Source organism: Amblyomma americanum, chromosome 3, assembly GCF_052857255.1.
Source record: "Amblyomma americanum isolate KBUSLIRL-KWMA chromosome 3, ASM5285725v1, whole genome shotgun sequence".
NCBI lineage: Eukaryota > Metazoa > Arthropoda > Arachnida > Ixodida > Ixodidae > Amblyomma > Amblyomma americanum.
Genome location: NC_135499.1, coordinates 179,783,489 through 179,806,186, shown reverse-complemented (window position 1 = coordinate 179,806,186; position 22,698 = coordinate 179,783,489). Strand labels below are relative to the sequence as shown.

At 46.8% G+C, this 22,698-nt stretch overlaps 1 protein-coding gene across 1 annotated transcript; it reads right to left on the bottom strand.

The window, feature by feature from the left end:
• Window positions 1–3,715: 3,715 nt before the first annotated feature.
• LOC144125550 (uncharacterized) lies at window positions 3,716–21,631 on the bottom strand. The gene is made up of 3 exons (XM_077659036.1): window positions 21,041–21,631; window positions 19,938–20,426; window positions 3,716–6,860 (listed from the first exon to the last, which is right to left on the bottom strand). Exons 1-3 carry the CDS (start codon window positions 21,050–21,052, stop codon window positions 6,204–6,206), a joined length of 1,158 nt encoding a protein of 385 aa, XP_077515162.1. The 5' UTR covers window positions 21,053–21,631; the 3' UTR covers window positions 3,716–6,203.
• Between the last annotated feature and the right edge of the window lie 1,067 nt (window positions 21,632–22,698).

Genomic DNA, 22,698 nt, shown 5'->3' with positions numbered 1-22,698 from the left:
GAAAGACAGCAGTGCACAGCAATGCGTCATCCCGCCAGTAACGAAAGATGAAGTAAAGAAAGCCTTAGAAGCAATGAAAAGGGGAAAAGCAGCTGGGGAGGATCAGGTAACAGCAGATCTGTTGAAGGATGGAGGGGACATCGTGCTAGAGAAACTAGCCACCCTGTATACGCAATGCCTTATGACCTCGACTGTACCAGAAGCTTGGAAGAATGCAAACATTATCTTAATTCATAAGAAGGGAGACGCCAAGGACTTGAAAAATTACAGGCCGATCAGCTTACTATCCGTTGCCTACAAAGTATTTACTAAGGTAATCGCTAATAGAGTCAGGGCAACGTTAGACTTTAATCAACCAAATGATCAGGCAGGCTTTCGTAAAGGATATTCTACAATAGATCATATTCACACTATCAATCAGGTGATAGAGAAATGCGCAGAATATAACCAACCTCTATATATAGCTTTCATTGATTACGAGAAAGCATTCGACTCAGTGGAAACCTCAGCAGTCATACAGGCATTGCGTAATCAGGGGGTAGAAGAGCCTTATGTCAAAATACTGGAAGATATATATAGCAACTGCACAGCTACTATAGTCCTCCATAAAGTCAGCAATAAAATTCCAATAAGGAAGGGCGTCAGGCAAGGAGACACGATCTCGCCAATGCTGTTCACCGCATGTTTGCAGGAGGTATTTCGAGGCCTGAATTGGGAAGAGTTGGGAATAAGAATAAATGGAGAATACCTAAATAATCTGAGATTTGCTGATGACATTGCCTTGCTGAGTCACTCAGGAGGTGAACTGCAAATCATGATCAACGAGTTAGACAGGCAGAGCAGATCGATGGGTCTAAAAATTAACATGCAGAAAACCAAGGTAATGTTCAACAGCCTAGCAAGGGAACAACAGTTCACAATTGGCAGCGAGAGCCTAGAAATGGTGCCGGAATACGTCTACTTAGGGCAGGTAGTGACAGCTGATCCGGATCATGAGAGGGAGATAACTAGAAGGATAAGAATGGGGTGGAGCGCATATGGCAAATTCTCGCAGATCATGAGTGGCAGTTTACCAATTTCCCTCAAGAGGAAAGTGTACAACAGCATAATCTTACCGGTACTCACCTACGGGGCAGAAACGTGGAGGCTAACGAAAAGAGTTCAGCTTAAGTTAAGGACAACGCAGCGAGCCATGGAAAGAAAAATGATAGGTGTAACGTTAAGAGATCGGAAGCGGGCAGAGTGGGTGAGGGAACAAACACGGGTTAATGACATCCTAGTCGAAATCAAGAGAAAGAAATGGGCTTGGGCAGGGCATGTAATGCGAAGGCAAGATAACCGCTGGTCTTTAAGGGTAACGGAGTGGGTTCCAAGAGAAAGTAAGCGTAGCAGGGGGCGGCAGAAGGTTAGATGGGCGGATGAGATTAAGAAGTTTGCAGGCAAAGGGTGGATGCAGCTGGCAAAGGATAGGGTTAATTGGAGAGACATGGGAGAGGCCTTTGCCCTGCAGTGGGTGTAGTAGGGCTGATGATGATGATGATGATGATGATGATGATGATGATGAAATATCCATTACTGAAGGAATAAAGGACCCTTGTGTTGTCTCAAGGAGATCTTACAAGTCGTGAACACAGCAAAACCACTTGCATAACTCACGTCGGGAAAGATTGTCTCTAACACGCCAAGCATGTTCGCAGTCACTGGAGTTAGGTTCCACCTGTTCCAAAGTCGCTCACACACAGAATATGCATGGACAAAAGAATTGTCAAGGAAATCCCGCTTGAAGATGTTTGTCGCGGTGACGTGCTGCAGTTGTCGCGCCTCCGGTTTCCGCTTTCGTTGAGCTCCCTTAGCCACGCAGTCCACTTCCACTCGAAGGGCTCCCTGCTCCGCAGCATCCGAAGATTATCGATCCCGTATTTCGGCAGCACGCTCCGCGGAGGTCTTCGCCGTTCATGTCCGCTTGTGGGTACTACGGCGTCTCTCATAGCCTTAGTCGCTTTAGGACGTTAAACCCGCATAAACCATAAACCATAAACCATTTCTTCTCGTCGCTTCGCTATGACTGCAGGATATGTTAGCCCATGTTGCGGTTGCCGTCTTTTACGTTGGTGTTCAAACCGTCTGGCTCGGCGCAAAACGTCTGGATCGACATTAGAAGTCCCGGCGTGAAAGGAGCGCGAAAGATGTGCGAAGCAAGCGCGGTAACAATCCGCTAAGGGAACCTGCGCGCGTTGCGAAAGCCGCACGCTGCGTGCGTCCGGCTAAGCAGAAAAGGGAAGATGGACGTTTGTATCTTGAAGTCATTGTACCGAAGCGCAAGTGTGATTTCATTGCAGAGTACAGCCCTGAAGACGACGAGGACAAGGCCAACAAGTACACACACAAAAATCGACCCCTCTCTCGGCTTCAACAATTGAACGCCTCCGCCACGCCCATCGCAATTATAGGATTAGGCGGCTGTAGTCAAAGAGGCGGCCAAGGAGCAGGCTCACAAAAGAACAACCAGGCAAACCGCCTTCTCTTCGGTTCCCGGAGGCCAAGGTACAAACGTTCGTTTACTGACAGGACTATTTGGGGCAGTGGCACTGCTAGAGGACAAAATAAAGCCTCCTTTTTTTCCTGCCTAGCTTTAGCTGCTATGAATGCTTTCAGCCAAATATAGTCTCTAATTGTTCAGAGTGTGGTCTCGCGTTCCTAGTGGCCCATGTGCCTCAATGCAGCAGTTTTATTTAGTCGTTCATTGGAACAACAGCAGCGCCGCCGGGGCAGTGCAGGTTTCCTGCCGCACCGGTCAAGTCACGTGACCATCCTCTCTCAACCTTGCGCGCGCCGCCGACCTTCGCACCAGCTGTGCGGCCACGTCACGTGAACCTCTGCGCATCCGCGCAACCGCGCCTGTTCCCCGCTCCTCAGGCTTCAACCCCATACACCTTCGACCCGACACGCCTTTATCGCTAGCGACCGATTTAGTGCTATCGCACTAAAAAATAATTAGTCAATTTTAAAAATGAGGAATAATTTTCGGCACCCGTTTGCCAACACCAATACAGACGCATTCGCAGATGGTCTATGTCGCCCGGTTACCCATAATACTACTAACCACTGGGTCGTGGTTTCCGGCATTATGGGTGCGTGCTATAAATAGGAAAAGCTGCCTGGAAAGACACACACTCCGACGAGCGTCTTTTGATGCGATATCAGCAGCTGCAGTGAGCAACGAGGCCGTGCGCGAACTGTTTACGCATCAAAGCACCGCCTGCGTCGGTCGGCATTGAAATGAGCGAGATATGTCTTAATGAGATCGTGCATTCCGATCGACTGCCCCGCGCGGACAGCCTACGCCGCCACGAGAAGTATTGGCAGGTCCGTCCTGCTATGACTGTTGTCCGAACTCGACGCGGAGATAGAAAGCAGGTACTGATTAATCGATCAAGAGCGATCTTATGGTGAGGAAGCGCTGAGAACTGCGGGTCCGGCCCAGTCTTCCGCACGTATAAACGACGTGGGCGTTTAAGACAAGCATCGCGCGGACGGGTTTGAAAATGCGGGAAAGCTCGCTCCACTTTCTCGCTTCTTGGCGCTATTTTCGGCGGCCAGGCTGATCAGAAACGCCGCCCTTCGGAATTAGTTTCCCTGCACCCGCTTTCGGAAGCGCCCGCTCACTTTCCGACGCGGAAAGGCGTGCGAAAAAATGAAAGCGGCACCAACGTGTACGGCGTCTTGGTCCTTTTCTTTAATTTGTTGCTTTTCGCCTTGTTATCACGTCAGGGTGGTCTGAAAACAAATTCTCACAACAGCACACACTTAGAACGTTGGAACAAATCCGACCAAAAGCAGTGTGAACTAAAGCACGCACACATTCGGTTGAGGCTAGTGTTTTTTTATTGATGGAATACTGAGCAACGGTCCAGAAATGTGAACACTTGACCTTTATGTAAACAAGTGTGACTTCAAGGATTCTGTTATTCCGTATACTTGTCCAGCACCATGTACGGTACAAGGTGAGTGTTATTGGCTTTGGTATGCTGAGGGAAATAATTCTTAGGCAATGCGTTAAGTTATAGGGGGCATACTTCCCGGTGAGAATAAATGCAAGTCAATAGCAAAACGTCTAAAGTGCTAAAAGTTGTTCTAGTCACCTCCTTCAGCAAATTCAATACGTTCACTGTAGCAACCTCTGGCAGCAGTACATTCACTTTCGGCACAGAGGTGTACTAAACGAAATTTTTTTGCACATTTCCTTTAGTTCCTGACTATGCACATATGTACACAAAACTAGCCTGCGTATCAGGCCAAGCATCAATGACTAATATACGCGCTTTGCCCAAATACGCAGGTCATTTCGCGACTTCTCCCACAAATGTTCAGGTTGATCTGAGGAGAGTTAGAAAACTGTTGACGCTGCAAAACTTAAGGAACTGGTATGTCCTTCTTACTTTCTACAACGTCACAGTCGTAAATAGCATTGCAAAAACAGTGAGACGTCAAAGCTCTCTGACGAGACCGAAGTTGCCACCGTATTTTTTTGCAAAGGCTGCACGTTTTACGCTTCGCGCGAAAGATATGAGCCGGAAGAATAAGAAGATACGGAAGCATGGTTCGTACTTTCTATGTTAACCTTTTTTTTTTTTTTTACCGAGCAGTTAAAATAGCGCGCATAAGCACTAGTTGTGCCTTTTTCTTTATTCTTGCAATATTGCTGCACAGCCCGTGAGCGGCACCTACAACGCGACGTGTTTTAGATCCCGTTCCTTTCATTCCCAGACTCCTTTCATTCGCATCACACTGGACGAAGAGTTATGGCACGTATCCTAAGGCACAAATGGGTAGTTGTGAAAGCAGCTATCATCCTGCTTTCTTAGGAAAAGTGTATCTTAAGAAATAAGCTCGTAATCAACGGTCACCTGTAGCCTTAAATTAGAATGAAAAGTTTTTCTTTAGCACAGAATAGAGAGAGGGAGAACTGCCTATACGACTGCAAGTGCCGGAGACGCCACGCTGAGAACAACGTGATCAAAAATTTCGGTCATATCCTAGCCAGCACCGCTAAGAGCTGAGGTCTATGACACATCAATGGAAAAAGTCTTTTTTGGTGTAACTGATCGGACAGAAAACGGAGTTGCTTTTGCGAAAGGATTTAAGTTCTATGTGATCTGCTGCAAATGTTAATGTTAGCGGCGTCTCGATGTGCCATGTGAAAATTAGTCGAAAACCCCACTAGCCTTAAGCAATGGCCGTCTATAGAATCGACGAAAATTTAGCCCTTCTAGGTGACAAAATTTTGACAAATCTACACTTTTAATTGCTTTTTCCGAGTAGCTTAAAATGGAAGAGGCACAGAGTGCTCCTCTGTTCCATTCCGTGTTTATCTGAACAAACTCAAATATGGTCCGAAATTGACATTTTCACAAGAAGTTTGCCCGATATTACAATATAGGGCTGTAAGCCAATGCGTCCCCACCAACATAACTGCAGCCGAGTGGTCTAAAGCTACACCTCATAAATTGAGGCTTCGCTACCACGGTGCATTTTTTTCTTCCGGAAAAACAATGCAGTCGCTAGTTTCTTGTCGTGCGCCAAGGGGTGCCAAAACAAGTGAAGTATACCGTTCTCCCAAACTCCTGAGAACGGAAAGAATCGAAGCCTGAGACTCGTATTCTCGATGGTTTTTGCAGGTACATCATCTTTTTTTCGTTCCGGAGTCGACTCCGTTGTAGATACCAAAATCACGCGTTCCGGACGCTGTGCTAACTTCTCGATTTCTCCCGCCTCCCAGATTTATTAAAAGGAAACGGCAGTAAGCGTTCAGAAAGTCTAGAAATTGAAAATTTCTGTTGAAAATTTCTGGGCAAGGAATGGCCGAACTAACATGTCTGGGCCAAGTCTTTCGAAGTACAGTCTTTGTCAAAGGGGCCGGTCCAAGGGAGCAGTACAAGGGGCCCGCTTCTGAGCCGTGCAGAGCGGCTGCTCTTGCATACACAGGGACTCTAACCTCACAAAGGCAGGAGGAACTTGACTCCTCAACCCTCCCATGCTTAGGGGTGTCGAATATCCTTAAGAGCCTCGCTACACGGCTTAGAAGCAAAACCTTTGGGTTGTTTATTATTGACAAAGACTGTACCTCCTCGGCTACTGGACACCGCAATCACACATAGGAAGGAACCAAGCAAAGAACTATTTACACGGCTAAACAATGCCGACTAGTGGGACTTCTGAGCTTCCGGAACCCTCTCATAGTATACGGGTGGGGACGTCCTCAGATTTGCGAAGGGATGCTCCTGTGGTGCCTCAACGTACGTGACGTGCGATCGTCGCGGGTCGATAAGGCCGGCGCCAGTGATGGCGGCCGACAAACGCGGCGCAGAGGGGATGAAGTCCACACCCCCGGAGTGCTCCACACCGGGGCTGTACTCGACCGAAGAAATGGGCAATGGCGCCACGGCCAGCGGAGACTTCTGAAGGTCCTGAACAGCCTGCACCGCCTGCAGTGCCGGCTCCTGGACGGCCAACGGCTTCTGTACAAGGTTCGCGGCGGCAGCGTCCTCGATAACCACGGGAATGCGGTGCGGCGGAGGCGGTATGGGCCGCTGGTTCACCACGGGATTAGCGGGTCGGTGGCCGACCTTGAAGACGGCTGCGGCTGAGTAGCCAGCTGCGACGCCCGGCTCGTTGGTGTCGATGGTTGCTCGGAACCCGTTGTGGTCCGCCACGTAGCGGACCTGGCGGTAGACTCCGTGCGCATCTACGAAGCCGTACGAGCCTCGCTTGCGATTGTGGCCGTCGCTGACCTCGTGGCGCACCTGCTTGTTCCCGTATCCGTCCGAGATCTCGTAGCCAAACTGATACGGCTGCGGCACCTGCAAAAAAAAAAGAAGTAATTGATTCGTGATTGTCACTATCATCAGCAGAACAGGTCTCAAATCTAGCCTTGTGCATAGATTTCTGCGTAGTCATGTTCTGTGCACATCGTGTAGATATTGCATACTGGTCGCGGCGAGCCGCAGCTATGTTTGTGATTTGGTGGTGTTCTCCAAGCAGACAAGTTGTTGTTGTTGTTTTTTTTGAGGAAATGAAATGGCGCAGTAATCGTCTCACATATCTGGGTGGATAACAAAACCGCGCCGTAAGGAAAGAGAGGAAGGTGGGAGTGAAAGAAGAAATAGATAAAAAGGTGCCGTAGTGGAAGTCTCCTACAAAATTTCGACCACCTAGGGATCTTTAACGTGCACTGACATCGCACAGCACATGGGCGCATTTGCGTTTCGCCTCCATCGAAACGCGGCCGCCGCGGTGGGTTCGAACCCGGGTACTCCGGCTCAGTAGACGAGTGCCTTAACCATTGAGCCACCGCGGCGGGTCCCAAGCAGAAAATGATACAGGAAATCTTTAAAACAGGTTAACGTGTGTAAGGTATGCAGTGAATAAATTGAGGCACTTGAGGAGAGATGCGGCAAATAAACTGGTCAGTTTGCTCATAATTTTTATTATTGTGTTCATTTTTTTCTGATGCTTGGTTTTTCTTCTATGTGGTAGTAGACATGATAAGTAACTATGCGGCAGAAGTTTAGAAAGAAACGTTCCACTTATGTGCGGTAGTCGAAAATTCTGAGCAAATCGAAATTCTAATGGTGTTAGCGCATCGCGCATACCACGGCTTTCCGACGAAGGAAGACCGCCATCATCGTATCACTGTGTATAGCAGGGAAGAGAAGAGATTAGAGCATCGGCTGGTCGCGCTGTTTTCCAGATAAAAATCAAAAGCAAACAAGGCGATAAAACGCGACAAAGGAAGGAATAAACTTTATGGCTGATATCCTAACCTGCATTTTATTCTGCTAAAGCTATCACTGATCTCTTCAGCATATCGTAACGAATCAAAGTGTAACGATTCTGTTTTTGCGAATGAATCCTCAGATATTGAGGAGCGCAATAATGCTCTAGATTTCGCTAGGTCTAAGTTGGATAGCACCAAAATTCATTTTTGTAAGAAAATTTTTCATGTAAATGTGTATGTTGAACTTAATTCCATCAGCACTGGGAATATAAAACAGAAAACAAATTCCCCAATTACACAAAGCAGCGCTTTTGGAAATGTTTAAATGAACAACTTTTGCACTTTTGCCTTAATTATTAACGCCCTAGAATTAATTTTACTAGGGTGTTAATAGTAATTACTAAGCAGCAATAAAGCTATCCTAAAATATGTAGAAATTCTGAAATCTTCACTTAAACTTACGTGTCTCTGCCAAAAGGGGTTACATTTTATGCACAAATAACGAAAAAAAAAGTATTATTTTTCAATTACCCCCTAAATTATTATAAACCGGCATGACGTTAACATTATAATAAGGTATTTTAGCGTCAAGTACTCATGTAAGGCACGTCGTACTCCGAATGGGAAAGGCAATAAGCAGAAATAACCGCGGGGAAATTAACTAGAATGGGTTTTAGTTCGCTAGTGTGCGACAATGAAGAAATTAAGAAAGAAAGTGCAATATAAACTCGAAGCCTGAAGAGCAGGACAAAGGCACTAGTCTCTGAGAGAGCAAGCGCACGCGGCATTGTCACAAGATAGTGCTCTATTCCGCTGGCTTTAGAAGAGTGCTCGCGACCGGTAGGACCATCGGTCAAGTATCCTCTGCTTTGACAAGGAACGTTTGTGCAGGCGCCCACTGGGTAGCAAAAAAGCTTTAGTGTTCTCACTCGCAATGTACGTCGGCGTTCGGCCTTTAAACACTGTGGTCAAAAAGCCGGAACGTTGGCTTAAAGGCTCGCCCAGGAATTTCACACATGGCTGTCGGATTTCTCGCAACTAATGAAGAACTTCACCAAGGAAACTTGAGGTCAGTGATGATTATACAAGGCTACTTCATACCCCGGTGAGCCAGGCAGAAGACAGATTTGGAGGTCAACGTCCAATGGATCGTGAAATCTCTTCCATTTTTACAGGAAACCAAACTGAGTGAACGCAAGCATCGAGCAAAGCCTCCCCGCTTGGTTACTTCTTTAGGAGACCGATAGTCTTCACAGGTAGCGCTTCAAAAGACACCGTCCACACGTTCTTTTCGAAATTGCCATCGTTTTCTACCACTGAAGTGGTATTCGATATCTTTTTTTTTTCGCGTTGGAGCCGTGGAGATCTCGAATTTCAGGGGTGAGCGACAACTAATGGTATTGCAAAGCTCCAAATAGTACATGAGGGCCATCTGTTGCATTGCATTGCCGCCGAGATTAACTAGCCTGCTCGCAGAATATGATTTCAAATACAGAAGCCTTCAATTTAAGATAGACTAACTTATCATGCTACGAATTGTAATGCATCGAAGGTGTAGGAATGTCGCATCTGTCAGCCAAGGTTTGCAAGAGCGGGAAGCCTTCTTCTTGCAAGTGAAAGTCCGATTGGCGGAAGTTTCTAGCCACGTCAACCTTTAGATGTTCTCAACCGCCGAAGGAATTGAAAACAAAATGTAGAACGCTCGGATGTCCACCTTTAGACTCCAACTGGGGAACAACCTTAGTACTGCCTTGGAAATGACATATATCAACGTTAGGCTCGTTTTCTACTGCTTCTGTCAGGCGTCTCTAGGATCTAGAAATAGATGCTGTACCTCTGTTTTAGCTCTTAACGTTGTCTGATTGGCTGAAGCAGCTGGAATTTCCCATCAAATACCCTTTGGTCGAAGCCTTAATGTTCACATGCGAACTATCATAACCTGTCTAACCAGGTCCTCTAAACCCTAGGGAAGACTCCCCATATCCGTGTTTTAAAGAAGAGATCGTGTCAGACAGACGACCTACTTTGTTAAACAGGGGTAATATAAAAAAACACCTAACGCTGTAAAATTTACGCACTCCGCTACTGTATGTTACTGCATTGCAACCACTAGAGCAAAGGAGGAAAGGTAGATGTGCTTTTACTGCGTCTCCTACAACCCCCCCCCCCCCCCCCCTCCTTGAATGTCCCCAGCTTCATGCTCACCTGGACGGCACGACCATAGCTGGTACATTCTCGAGAGCACCATTGCCTTCTCGGCTCAGGTGCGTCTCACGGCTGAGCTGCACACCTGAATATCAATATTTAATTCCAGTGGGGTTGAGTTTTTAGTTACCGCTAACTACGTCGACAACGACGCCACATAAACAAGAGAACGTGGCACATAAAAATATTGCTGCAAAAAGGTTGACTCAACAGACCTACATCACACTAATGTGTGTAAGAAGGACCTTCAAGACCATCGATATCGTCGACAACGGTACAGAAAATCCCCGGGTTCACAATCAGCACCAAGATGTTAGCTGCGCAACGGTGGGCTATAATATACACTTGTACCCATCTGTGGTTATTTGCAAAAACAGGCCATCTCAATTCGTGTGATCCTATTAAGCACATGATTTGGCGCATATATGTGTGTGTTGGGGTTCGATACAGCCATCGCGTAAGTAATTTCACCCATCAGCAGAAATTAGCGGAAACCATACGAAAAGTATTTGTTGACCTATGACTTACACGCTCTTCAATGCTGCACAAAGACACCTTCTTCTCAGTTCCTGGAAACAGATAAGTATATAGAGCAGGACAGAGGGCTTTATATATTCCGTGCGAGCCCAAGCCCGAGAATGCGGTCATATAAAATGAGATAGTATAGGCCTGAATAATGCATAGCTCAGCCGCAGCAAGAAATGTTGCCGGATAACAATCGCAAATAGGTTTATCTACAAGCTAACGTTCTAGCCGTGTTCCGCATTTGCGCATTATTTTCGTGTCCCGCAGTCGTAATCACTCCCCCCCCCCCAACATGAAGCCGAAATCATGGGCGTCTCCGGAATTTCAAACGCTTAGGTCAGTGGACGGAAGAAAACGTCGAGAATAAGGCTACCTTATCCAAAGATGCGCAGATTAGTGTTGTTTGCCACTTGTAACATTGTTTGCCGCTGCTGACATATATCCAGCGACTTGAAGTTATCCTCTAATTTTAAATATAATGCAAATGTCTCAGTCTCTGAAATACCCTGACAGTACATGACTCACCGAGGATATACTACTTTATTTTGTTCGCAGCAAAACGAAAGAGTAAATGATTAAGCCATTATTCCCGACAGACTACACATCTTTTATTAGGAGCTACTTGACGAAGTAATTAGCGATAAATTTTGGGGGTGATGAACAAGTATTTGGTCCTTTAAAACGAAATATCCGAGCCGCTGTGGTGGCTGTGTGGTTATGGCGCTCGGCTGCACACCCGATAGACGAGGGTTCGATTTCGGCCGCGGTGGTCGCCTTTCGAAGGAGGCGAATTGCTAGAAGCTTGTATACTGTGCGATATCAGTGCACATTAACGGACTCCAGGTGGTCGAAATTACCAGAGCCCGTCACTAAGGCGTCCCTCATACTTTGTGTCGCTTTGAGACGTTAAACCCCCATAAACTAAACTAACTAAACTCAAACTAAATATCCATATAAAGCCCAACATTACAGATATCGACCTTCAAATACCACCAACCCAGTTCCATTGCATAGTGCTTTTGGAGAGAAAAGGAATCCAAATAGATTTTTCTCCACGCGCAAAGTTACGCCGTAATAAGCGCTGAGTTGCTCATAAATCATTGACGCTTAAGCCAATGTTGAATCTCAACCGCTAACCTGGCTGGAATAATAAAATTTCCGACACGATTGCTGTTACACGAACACAGTTCGTTTTCGGAATAAATACATAGCTTCCCAACGACGTCGATTTATGTCGTTCAGGTTTACAACACATTCTTTCCAGAAACGCAGAATCTATGCTCTTCCGCACGTCTACAACGTACAACTGTCATCTTTAGCCGCAGAGCATGCGCATCAGTACTCGAAATGCTACCGCCTTTAAAAACGCGTTTAACATGGCACAGCTTTTTTACTGCACGTGTACACTACGCTTAAAGCAACGAAATATATTGCAACTGCGCCTTGATTTTTGCTACGTGGCAGAGTTAAGTCATTCCAATTCTTCATCTAAGGCTGTAAACAGGTTTACGCTTCTCAGAAGAAGGCTTTCTATATATATGTATAATCTCAATGCCTGAATTCGAAACAACAATGCAGCCACTGCACTCCGCCGCCCTCAGCTATTCAAGAAGGATATTTTTGCGTTCAGAGCAAATAAACAGTCATCTGAACTAAATCTGTGCAACTATCGGCGGCTCCACAGGGTGCGCAGATCTCGCACCGTTCTCGAGCATCCTCTAAACAGCGATAGGAAGCCTATGGCAGGGCACGCTTCGATATTCGCACCGGTAACTGGTTTCAACGCGGCGCTGCGCCACCGTTTCTCCCTACTTTCTGCAGCCGAATAAAACCGTCACCTTTTTTTGTCATTGGCTTCCGGACTGTGCGTATCACTATCGGAAATGACCGGGCGTGCTTCCCAGTCGCGGCCTCTGGGAGAAACCAGTTGCGGGCTGGCAGGACTTCCTAATCCGAGCCGAATATCAGTGACCTGTCGCGCTCGTCGGGGTCAACGGGCCTGGCCTAAACCGGTCCTCCCCTATGCGAAGCTCGTAACGGTGTACTTCAATCGCGCCTCTCTCGCGGGTATTCAAGGAGGCTTAAATCTTGCCGGGATTTAGAATCGAACCGGAAGAGATGAAACAATGAGAATGACAAACCATTGCACGTAAAGGTAGTGCTTGTTTCTCAAGAGGTCCTGCTTCAGACTCTCTGTGCAATGCTTGAGAGCGGGCTCCAATGTTCATTACACCATTAAATTATTAATTACTAATTAGCTGACTGTTTCTTAAGTTGAATGTACTCTTGCTATTACAACTTGACCACAAGTCACATTTAACAGATTCAGTAGGTTTCGTGTTTCTGCAGGGCACTGCCCTTCGTGCGCATGTGTTACAACCTGGCACAGGGAAGCTCTGCAGCATTTCCAAATTAAACTGTGGCTTTGAAGTTTACAGCGATTTAAATGTCGACATTGCAACTACAACCAGTTTGGTGACACTCAAAACTAAAAGAAGTCCCGCTGAGGATCGAATTTCGCCTCAAATATATTACTGCACAGTTATTCTTTCGCATGCACTAACAGCACGATATTGTTCCCAACTAAGCTCAGCTTGGTTCTCTCTGCCGATCGTTTAACGCTTAATAACCCCCCCCCCCATTCAACGCAGCACTTATTTCCTAATTTCTTCAGGAATAGCACGCACGCACTGATCGAAACTGGTGTTGTTTTTTTTTTCAGAAAAGAAATTGATGGATGCACTACACAGCCATTTTTCAAACGAAATTAGAAACAACGAAGGCTTTGGTCTGGCAAAGTCACTACCATATATATTGTCAAATGGCTACATTTAAATTCCCTACTGTTTATAAATTATACATGGGACCTTGAGCATTCTGGGGGTTTAAGTTGACTTGGGTCAAGACTTTAAAAAGGCAACGCGTTCTGCAAAGGCTTGACTAGTGCCGTATTGTAGGCTGTTGTATTGACCAGGTTCGCATATTTTATAAAATCGTATGTTTCTCTAATTATCAGAGACCAATTATCTACGCTCTTGTTATTATTACTAATGCAAAGTGTTCTATCCAGAAGTTGTAGAGCATGTCGAGAAATGTATATTCAGACTGTTTTATTCGAAACAGGGCTCCTCGTTCAAAAATTAAGTTCTTAAGATTTAACAACCGTCACGCAACTGTGCGTTTCCCACGTCGCAATTTTAAGACCTAAAATACTTCTCGATGGAAAGAACCTCGTCACGCAAACCTGCGATAAATAAACAGGCCACCGGTTCCTTCTGCTAGCTCAGTTGTGAGCGTTTTCATTTCATTTCGCTATATTAATGGCGCTATATTCATGATCACTAAATGATATGTGCTATGCCGTAATAGGGTGACTGCGTTGTCCTGCTTCTGCACCGTGATTCTAGCCAAACAAATCAGCCGCGCTTCTCCAGGAACCTTCCCTGTGCATATTCACAGTGGTTTTGTTTACTGTACGCGACTTACATTTCGCAAGCTGAATATTCGAAACTTCGGCTAAAATCGCACTTCAAGAATACTGCATTCAATCACCTAAGGGCCACCCTCGCGCATGGCTCATTCCCCCCCACCCTTCAAGCGAGAATAATTTTCGGGTGAAATCCGCAAAGAGCAAACTGTGTTTCAAGTGTTTGCCAATTTCCAAACTCGGCGCGCTCTCTGGTGGGCTTCTAAATGACGACAGTTGCCTGCTGTCCTAAATATTATCATCTTCAACAGGAACTGCTGTGCAGCTGGGCGCCATTTAATGTAGCATTCAGACACCTGCATACTCGAAGTGGACGGCAACAGCAGACTATGAAGTGACGCCACCTGGACGGCTAACACGAGCACTGCTGTAGCCCGCCAGCTCGCGGATTTTCAATTCGTGGCGTGCTATAAACATTTAAAGTTACATATATACTGAATATAACTAATGAAAGCGAAGATGATTTCATTTACAAGGGTGGTGAAGAGCTGGACCCGAACAGATGCAACAGCAATAACGATAAAGAAGAAGCTTAAAGGTGCCTGCAGGTAGGCGCCAGACATAACGTAAAACTATGATGTACTGAAGTATTCTTTTCCAGAATATGGTTAGAAATTCATTGAAGAGCCCCACCCCGCCAAAATATTGCAACAAGTTAGGACCCTTAGTAGCGTGTACACCGTATTTCATCAGCAATATATTTCACAAAGCTGATGTAGCAGGCATCTTACTTCTGCCGTTTTCCCCGAAGTTTGCAAGCTTTGTGCCGCTGCTGATGCTGGTGCAAATATTTTACGAAGTCGGCATGGGCTAGGCATAAAAAGGCAAATAAAAAATCAAATAAAACAAACCTAAGAAAGAAAACCAACAACCAGAAACTTGAGACACAGGTTTGGAAGATTACCCTTTAAGACCTTCCTTTCAGCATGCGGAACAACTTCCCGCGGCACTTTCCACTTCTAGTAGCAGATAGAAACAATGTGTTGACTTTAGAGACCTCTCTTTACTGAATTTAAATCGGCGTTTTTCCGAGGTTACTCGCAGTACCTATTGTTCATGAGCTGAATGCGATTAGCGAAAGACAAAAAAAAAATTGTTTCTCGTGAAAATCAACGCGTTTACAGTAATCGCGTCCGTTCAGTCGAGGCGCGTTTGAAGCTGCCGGTGTCACGATGCGGGAGCTCATATTAACGTGTCAAATTTAAATCTTCATACATTTATTTTTTTTAATTATGTGGGATTTATGTTAGGCATGAAAGGAGGAAACCTATAAGTGTTACTGTGAATAAAATTTATTAATTCGAAATTTCTCAACGCGCTCCTAGTGGGGAAGACAATGTTACCTAAGTTACCTTCGTTAATTATCAAAGCCGGAGCATTTAGAAAGTATCCTGACCTCGTCAAGGCAACAGCTTGCCGCACTGCACGAGCCGAATCCTCGTAGAGTGCCTTGTCATCTTCCGAAGTGTGGCATAATGTAGGTGAAACAGCCTGAACACTGATACTGTGCTAGAGAAAGAGTAAGGCGCAAGCGTCGACTTATGATTTATAGTTATGCTGACCTGCCACGTGGTTTGGGATTGACCTCAATACCTGATCTGGTATCGCCAGCGCAATACCAAGTGAGAAAATTCGCGACCGCACAAAGGTCATTCTAAATACAGGCCTAAATTTTCAAAGCTATTTGCCCAGAACAGCGGTCCATGACAGGCTATTGCCTATGAACTACGCTATGTCACAAGACAGAGGATTATAGCCAAATTGTCCACCAGTCATGTGCACGACCGTAAAATAAAATTCGGCCCCTGACTTTCGGAAGTCAGCTGTAACTTCCGCAGCCTTTCCGCAATTTATTAAGAGAACTGTATTAGTAGCGGATACAGAGAGAATGGGCATAGCATTCTTCATCATAGTTCACAAATGACAATGTAAAGTAGGATGTGTGTAAATAAGTATTTCAGGCAACTTCAAGCGGAGTTTTTACGCACGGTACATCAGTTAGCAGCTCACAATGCAGATTACGCTTCAGTGTAGGGTGAGAAGAACGGCATGAATGCACTGTCTGAAGCCAGCTTCAAGTGCACAATGAAGGCATTGCTGAGTTCAGGATGGGCAGGCTTCCCTCAAAACAGTAAACAGCTTTGGCACCATTATGTGCTCCTGTAGGTCTAAGCAATGCGTTTAATTTCCAGGATCTTACACTATTCTCGAAGCAAAGAAGCCTTTTCCTATGTTTGTGTCGCCGTCGTGGGAGCTTTGGTGATGGGTGGTGTCATTGGTCTGTGAAAGGAAGTTAGTGCTGCAATTTTTCACGGGAACGTATTCCAGTGTCGCCTTAGGCGCGCAACGCTGCAAAACCATGCTTAGACGCCGTCTGCACTGACCACGAATGTACACTGCGTTATGAGCTCAAACTCAGACAATGCTAACCAAAATTTTGTATCAAGTTTTCTTTCGAGTGGGAGCATAGGCTAGTCAGCGGCAAGTAGTGGCAAGGCGATCAGCTCTAAAATAAAAAGGGGGAAAAAGAAACAAAACACTGCACCGCACTGAGAACGCTGTGTAGCGTGCACCTTCCATTTTGTCTACCGTTAACTTGCGCTGATCGCCAAAAAAAAAAATGTATTGCTACCTTATTTATAAATACACACAAAAAACTTTCCCTTAATTTCATTTCTGTTAAGTCAAGCCTGCATGATAGGCTGTGACTTACAGAACGCTTGCTGACTTTTCATAGTGATTTCAGTTTTCTGCTACTCTCTTTTCTCCTTCATTTTTTATCCCCTCACCCCCTTCCCCCGTGCAGGGTAGCAAACCGATTATTCTTCCGGTTAACCTCCCTGCCTTTCCTTTTCTTTCTCCTCCTCCTCCTCCTCCTACTTGTGAAGAACATCCATCAGTCTACAACTCGTCGATCGGCTGGTATCCAAGCGGACTGATATATTCACACGGAAGGGGCCATATTTTGTTTCAATTTCGTCCGAATAGACCAATTTGACCGCGCGTTTCAAAACGCCACCTGCCTATGGGCATGCCATTTGTAGTTTCAAGCGCAGGCTTGATACTCCTGAAATTTCGAGGCCTAAGGAGAGAAAATTACTTTGAAAATTGATTCAAGACAGCCAGCAGAGCTGTTCAGTTGGCGTCCACAAATTGTTCAATATCGAACGTCGCGTCTTGTATACGCCGAAAAAAAAAAAAACATGAGGGGGGCCGCCAACAGGTATCATCTTGCACAGTATATTTTTGCTACCTGAACCTACTACAAAATTTTCGCGACAAAAGACGCCAGAGTAAAGTAATGCGGTTTTATAATAAACGATATTACGAGGTTGATGCGCTCAATAGACCGATTTTTCACAATCAGGATGCGAGTAGTTGTGGTTCTTGGCGGAGCTGCATGGCAACGATGCTTAGCGGGGGAGCCTCGTACCGAGCCAAGGATCTCTCGTGTTCAACTATAGTTATATCATTGCCTTTCACTTCTTTTCAGTTCACACCAATATTACAAACTATCAAAGTAAAGACATGCGAATATTTCCTCCGTGTGCGCTTTGCACCAATGACATACCTGGCTGTGAGCAAAGCGCAGGCTCAAGCATGTGGTTCATGTGTTCCGAACATTAAGAAGGGAACTTGTTGATAGTTAGTGCACATTACAGCGAATGACCAAGCCAGCACACATACCTAGGTTAAAATGAATTCACTAAATGTCGAGAGGGCCAATTATAGGCATGCACCTGCATCTTCTGGACAGTACAAGTCCTAAAAAGTGCAATTTATTATCTCAATGATATCAAAAGGTTTCACCCGCGATGTGTGCACCATTGAAGAAGCCTTCCCCTTAATATTTCATATCTAGCCTCAACAAATTCGCAACATATATTTTTTTCATAATGGAGTCTAAACGAAAAATTCTGTGACCTCGTTTTGATTTCTTTTAAATAGTTTAAGCGTGAACTCGCGATATTTGCAGTTCAAGAATTGTTAGGCGCCGCAAAATCCTTCCGTAAAAATACAAAAAGAACCAAGACTTGCCGCTCTTCGTGAGGATGCTACTAGAATGATACTTTGTCTTGTAACAGGCTTGCACTAAATGTGGAAGCAAATCGCTTTGCCTGTCCTTTAAAGGCCAAACGACCAAAGCATTTTGCACGTAGGATTGATACGCGACTGGTGCGCTCTCCTCCCCCGACAATCGTTACAGAACGACATGGACTATCAGAAATACTGGCCGAACAGTCACCGTTCAAATGCTCGCGCATTTAAAATGAGTCTCGTTTATTGCAGCCGCCTGTAGGTCCCAGTTTGCTATCAACAAATTCTGATGCAAGAGTATAGTGGTTAGGGAATAGAGGGCAACAAAGACCAGCTAATATCGCTGCAGTTCTCAATGCACTCAAAAGCTAGAACGAGTTTATTTTAATACAGAATTGGAAGAAAATAAGAAAGAATTGAGAGATACTTTCCCACGCAAAGCGACATACGGCGTGAGGCAACGTATCAGTCGCCTGTTGCATCGAACAACGGGAAATGCTGTTGCATTTGACTGCAGAACTTTGAGGTCTCGATGTGTTCAAATGACACGTCTCCCAACTACCGGCACCGTTAACGTAACTTCAATGCATGCCAATGAGGCTCTCTCGACGCGTTTCCCCTTTTGCCTTTTGGTTCGCGTCTACGAACTCTTTCTCCACTTTTGCGAACTCGGGTGGATGGCGGTTCTCACCTCCACATTTAAAGCGCGTACTGCCGCGCCCTTTCCCGGGATCAGAAATTCCGCGGTTGTTCGTTAGATGGCGCCACTCAGTCAGGTATGTTTTGCAGCAGGCAACGCATCGTACTCGGGACTGCGGCGTGCACGCATTAATTATCGCTCTGCAAGATTTAGTCGAATCAAGGCATGATTTGGTTGCCTTCGTATATTTCTCACGCATCATTGTTCACTTTGGCTCGAAAATCTATAGCTCGTAGAACACGCTTTCACGTGCTTTTAGTTATGTCACATGAAAGTTGATTTAGAGCCTTTGGAACTAACAAGCCACTTGCCGAATTTCGGTCCACGCCTCAGTTTGTGTTTTTCTCGCACGTTTGGTTCATTTTTGAAAACATCAAAGGCTTGAAAAATGTGAAGGAAATCGTTGTAGTCACCATGTTAACAATTCTAAACTATCGATTTCTGATCTTTCAGGGCCTATTCTCGAAGTCTGATGGCAGTGGAGCGCCCTCACATATAAACGAAGGTTAGGTCAATCAGAAAGCCCACCAGCTGTTTCGTTCATGTCATGAACGGGCAAGCACATAATATAGCTACGCTAGAATCACACCATATATTTTTGGCGAGAAGCAACAGTCAACATTTTTTGTGTCCTCGCACTCGCAGCACCTTCCAGTAACATCTTTCGTGTTTCATATATTCTTACCTTTGCGGTAGGTAATAAGTGACTATTGCACATTGTTGGCAAATGTACAAGTTACAGAAAGCACATTTTAAATGTGTTCGCGCTTTCACATGCACGAAAAGTGGCACATTATTTACAGGCCCTACTCAAGCTACGCGCTTTCGAACACGGACAGAAACAGCTAACACTCCCACTCGCTTCCCGCTTGTCAAGCAGGGCCTTCTCACAATTTTTCAGCCTTTGTGAGGGCGATCCACTCAAGGCTGATATCGGAAAAGGCCGAAGGATCCTATCAGTGGCGGGAGTGCACGAAGCCACCACCGGACAGTTTAGCACCTTTCCGAGGTAATACTACTCTCGCTAAACCGCACAACGCTCAAAAAAAAAAACAGCAACGAAGCCAGACCTTCAGCCCTGAACGCCATATGTACACGGCCTGCCACTGCAGCTGGCGCACTGGCCCATCAGTCTACGCCACCCCTCCCCCACCACCCTCCCCCTGCTACCGGTAGGTTCCTCTCCCTTTCACTCAGGTACTCACAAACACTTCCGGCACTTGTCTGACGGCTGGCTGAACGGGCACCACAGCGGCGACGGGCTCCGGCCTGACGCCTGCCGCCGGCTGGTAGGCGGCGCCGCCGATGACTGGCGCGCCGTGGACCACCATTCCCGGCGAGGATACGGCGTTGAGCAGCAGATGCGAGGCGTGCAGGGCAAGGGCGCCTTCGCGCACGCCGGCCGGCGCGGACACACCGATCACGGGCGACTGGTGGACGCCCACTTGGGTCACATGCACGGTCACGGGCGCCACGGGCTGCGACTGGTATCCGACGCCGCCGCCGTGGTGATGATGAAGCGGCACAATGCTTATGCCTACGGGCGTGCCCTGAGGCTCGACGAGGTGCGGCCGCGAGAGTCCTTCCACGATTGTCTGGAATCCACCGGGGTCTTGCTGGTGGGCATCGAAGCTGTGCCCGGCCAAGGTGGATCGGATGGACGCTGCTACTGCGAGCGCCACCAGGGCGAAGGTCTTCACGCGTCGTCAGCGCAGGAGCATGAGATGGAAAGAAAACAATGGCAGAAGCCAATGAACTTTGAACGACTCTCAGCTGTGAACTAAAGTCTCTGAAGCAAGAGGTTTTCCTCCTAATGGCCGCACCGCATTTCACGTCAAAAAAAAAAAAACGGAAATGGGGATCTCCGAACCTGTAGTAGTCGGAATAATAGAAGCTATATGCATTTCATGAAGAGCGCACTTGCTTCGCTCAGCAGCAACCATTAGTAATGGTTTAACGACTGCAAGGAACTTAAGCACAGAAAATTAACCCGTATTCGTTCGGTCTGTTGCTGTGGAGCAGCCCTCTCGGCTAGCCAAGGTTTCAGTAATCCAGCGCCCACCGTTTCTGGCACTTGGCCACCTAGCCTTCACCGGAAAACAGAACAAGACAAGGTGACAGTAGCATTAAGAGGCAATGCTTGATTTGCCTAAAGACAAAAGCTCCAGAAACCACTGTTATGCAGAGGAAGCTATCCCTAAGTCCCTTTGAAAATTTAAATCTCCTTATTTCAATTCCTGCTTCGACACTTAAAGTGCTCCGTTGACTGCCGGTTCCCGCTCGGCCATACTCGTGGCTCAAGACTCACCCGTAGTATCATGCCGGGGATGGCGTTACGCGCGCGCTCTCTCGAAATGCACCTCCGAATAACAGCGCAGGATCAGATTGAATAAGTTGGGGACAGTGGCTCCGCACGGTTTTTATAGAAGGATAAGGAAGTGCTCCACTTCATTCCGGGCCCCGCACAGTCGGCGGTGGCTGCCGTATTCCGGGAGAAGAAGAGTGGCCGGGCCAGGAGGAGCGCGCTTCTCCGATTTCTCTCCTCTCGGCTGCCCGCAAAACACGCGAAAACGTCGAAAGTAGGGCGGGTCCTCCAGCTGCGAAGAAAGAGACAGCAGAAGAAGCAACAGCGAAAGAACAGCAAGGGATAAAGAGGGAAAGAGTGCAGCAGGCGGCAGCGGGCGGATGCGTGGTGGTCCTTGTGCTTGGTCCACTTTCGGGCCGAAGGGACCATCGATGATCCTGTCGGCTGCGCCAGCTATAGCATGGCGCGGCCGGAGCAGAATAGCGGGCCGTGGCTGTTTGTGTCTATGTGTGTCCTCGCCGCTTCCCTTTCGGCGTACGCGTGTGCGTGCGTGCTTGGGCAGGGAAAGAGGGTTCGCTGCCGGCGGCAGCTTCCAGTCTCACTTTCGGGTGCGTGTCGCGCGATAACCGCGCTGCCTACCGCCACCGCATTTGCCGCTGGTGGGAACGTGATTCCGCCGCCCTCCGCCTGGACGTGCGTGCGTTCCGCTGATAGCGAGAATGTAGCCGCGGGCGTGGGACACACCTCGTTTCGGCCGCTACACATTTGCCGGCCGTCCTGTCGGCCAGCCGGCTGACCGGCCGCCGCTTAGAAGGCCCGTTGCCTGGCTTGCTGGCTCGCTCGCTCGCTCGCTCGGGCGGAATGTTCGCTGCGGGCTTGGACGACAAATTACCATAGCTCATTATTCCGGCATGTAGCGGCGCTCGGGCGCCTTTTCGACCATATCCTCGACGCCGAAGTTCGTACACTCGTGCATGTTCTGTTTTCCCGCCCTCCTCGCTTTGTTGAGTGGGTATATTAAGCGCATTTGCGCACAGGTCTTCTGTAGACTTGGTTTTCGCGGAGATAAGTCGTCGCGTGCGTGGTGACAGCCTTCGTGACATAAGAACGTGCTAAGTCAGCGGGATTATTGCAATCACAGAGTCATCCATTATAGCCGCCGACGCAGTAGTGGTTCAAATTCGGTTCTTTCGTTCCGTATAGGCTTGCGTATGTTTTTATATACTCATGTGCCGATTCTAAATGTTTTCTAATGGCACCTTCCGAGTCGTATATGGATTCGTCCAGTGCTCATCATTCACCATTTTAACGATGCGTCATAATAACGAGGTGCATTTTTCATATTCGGCGATATGCTGAACAGAGATTAAAGCTGTTGCGCTGCCAGTTACGAGTGGCTAAGATTTCCACACCTGGTAATCCCAGATGCCGAGTGGAAGATTCATTTGGGCGAATAAACAGCTGAACTTAGACAACAAAGCAAAATAAATCGTCAAGGGAAAATGCGTTGTCAGGATACAAAAGTACTTTTACCGCACACTACGTCCATAATTTCATCACGTTCAGAAAAAAAGCTGCATCATTGTAAAGTTTAATTAAACTACGTTTGCATTCACCGGCCGTATTCCGGTGGTTTAAGTATAGGCCGTAATGTCCAAATT

Coding starts and splice junctions, on each gene's coding strand:
- LOC144125550 (XM_077659036.1), bottom strand. Junction 6,861..19,937: donor GACAAGTGCCGGAAGTGTTT/GTGAGTACCTGA, acceptor TTTTTTTTGCAG/GTGCCGCAGCCGTATCAGTT.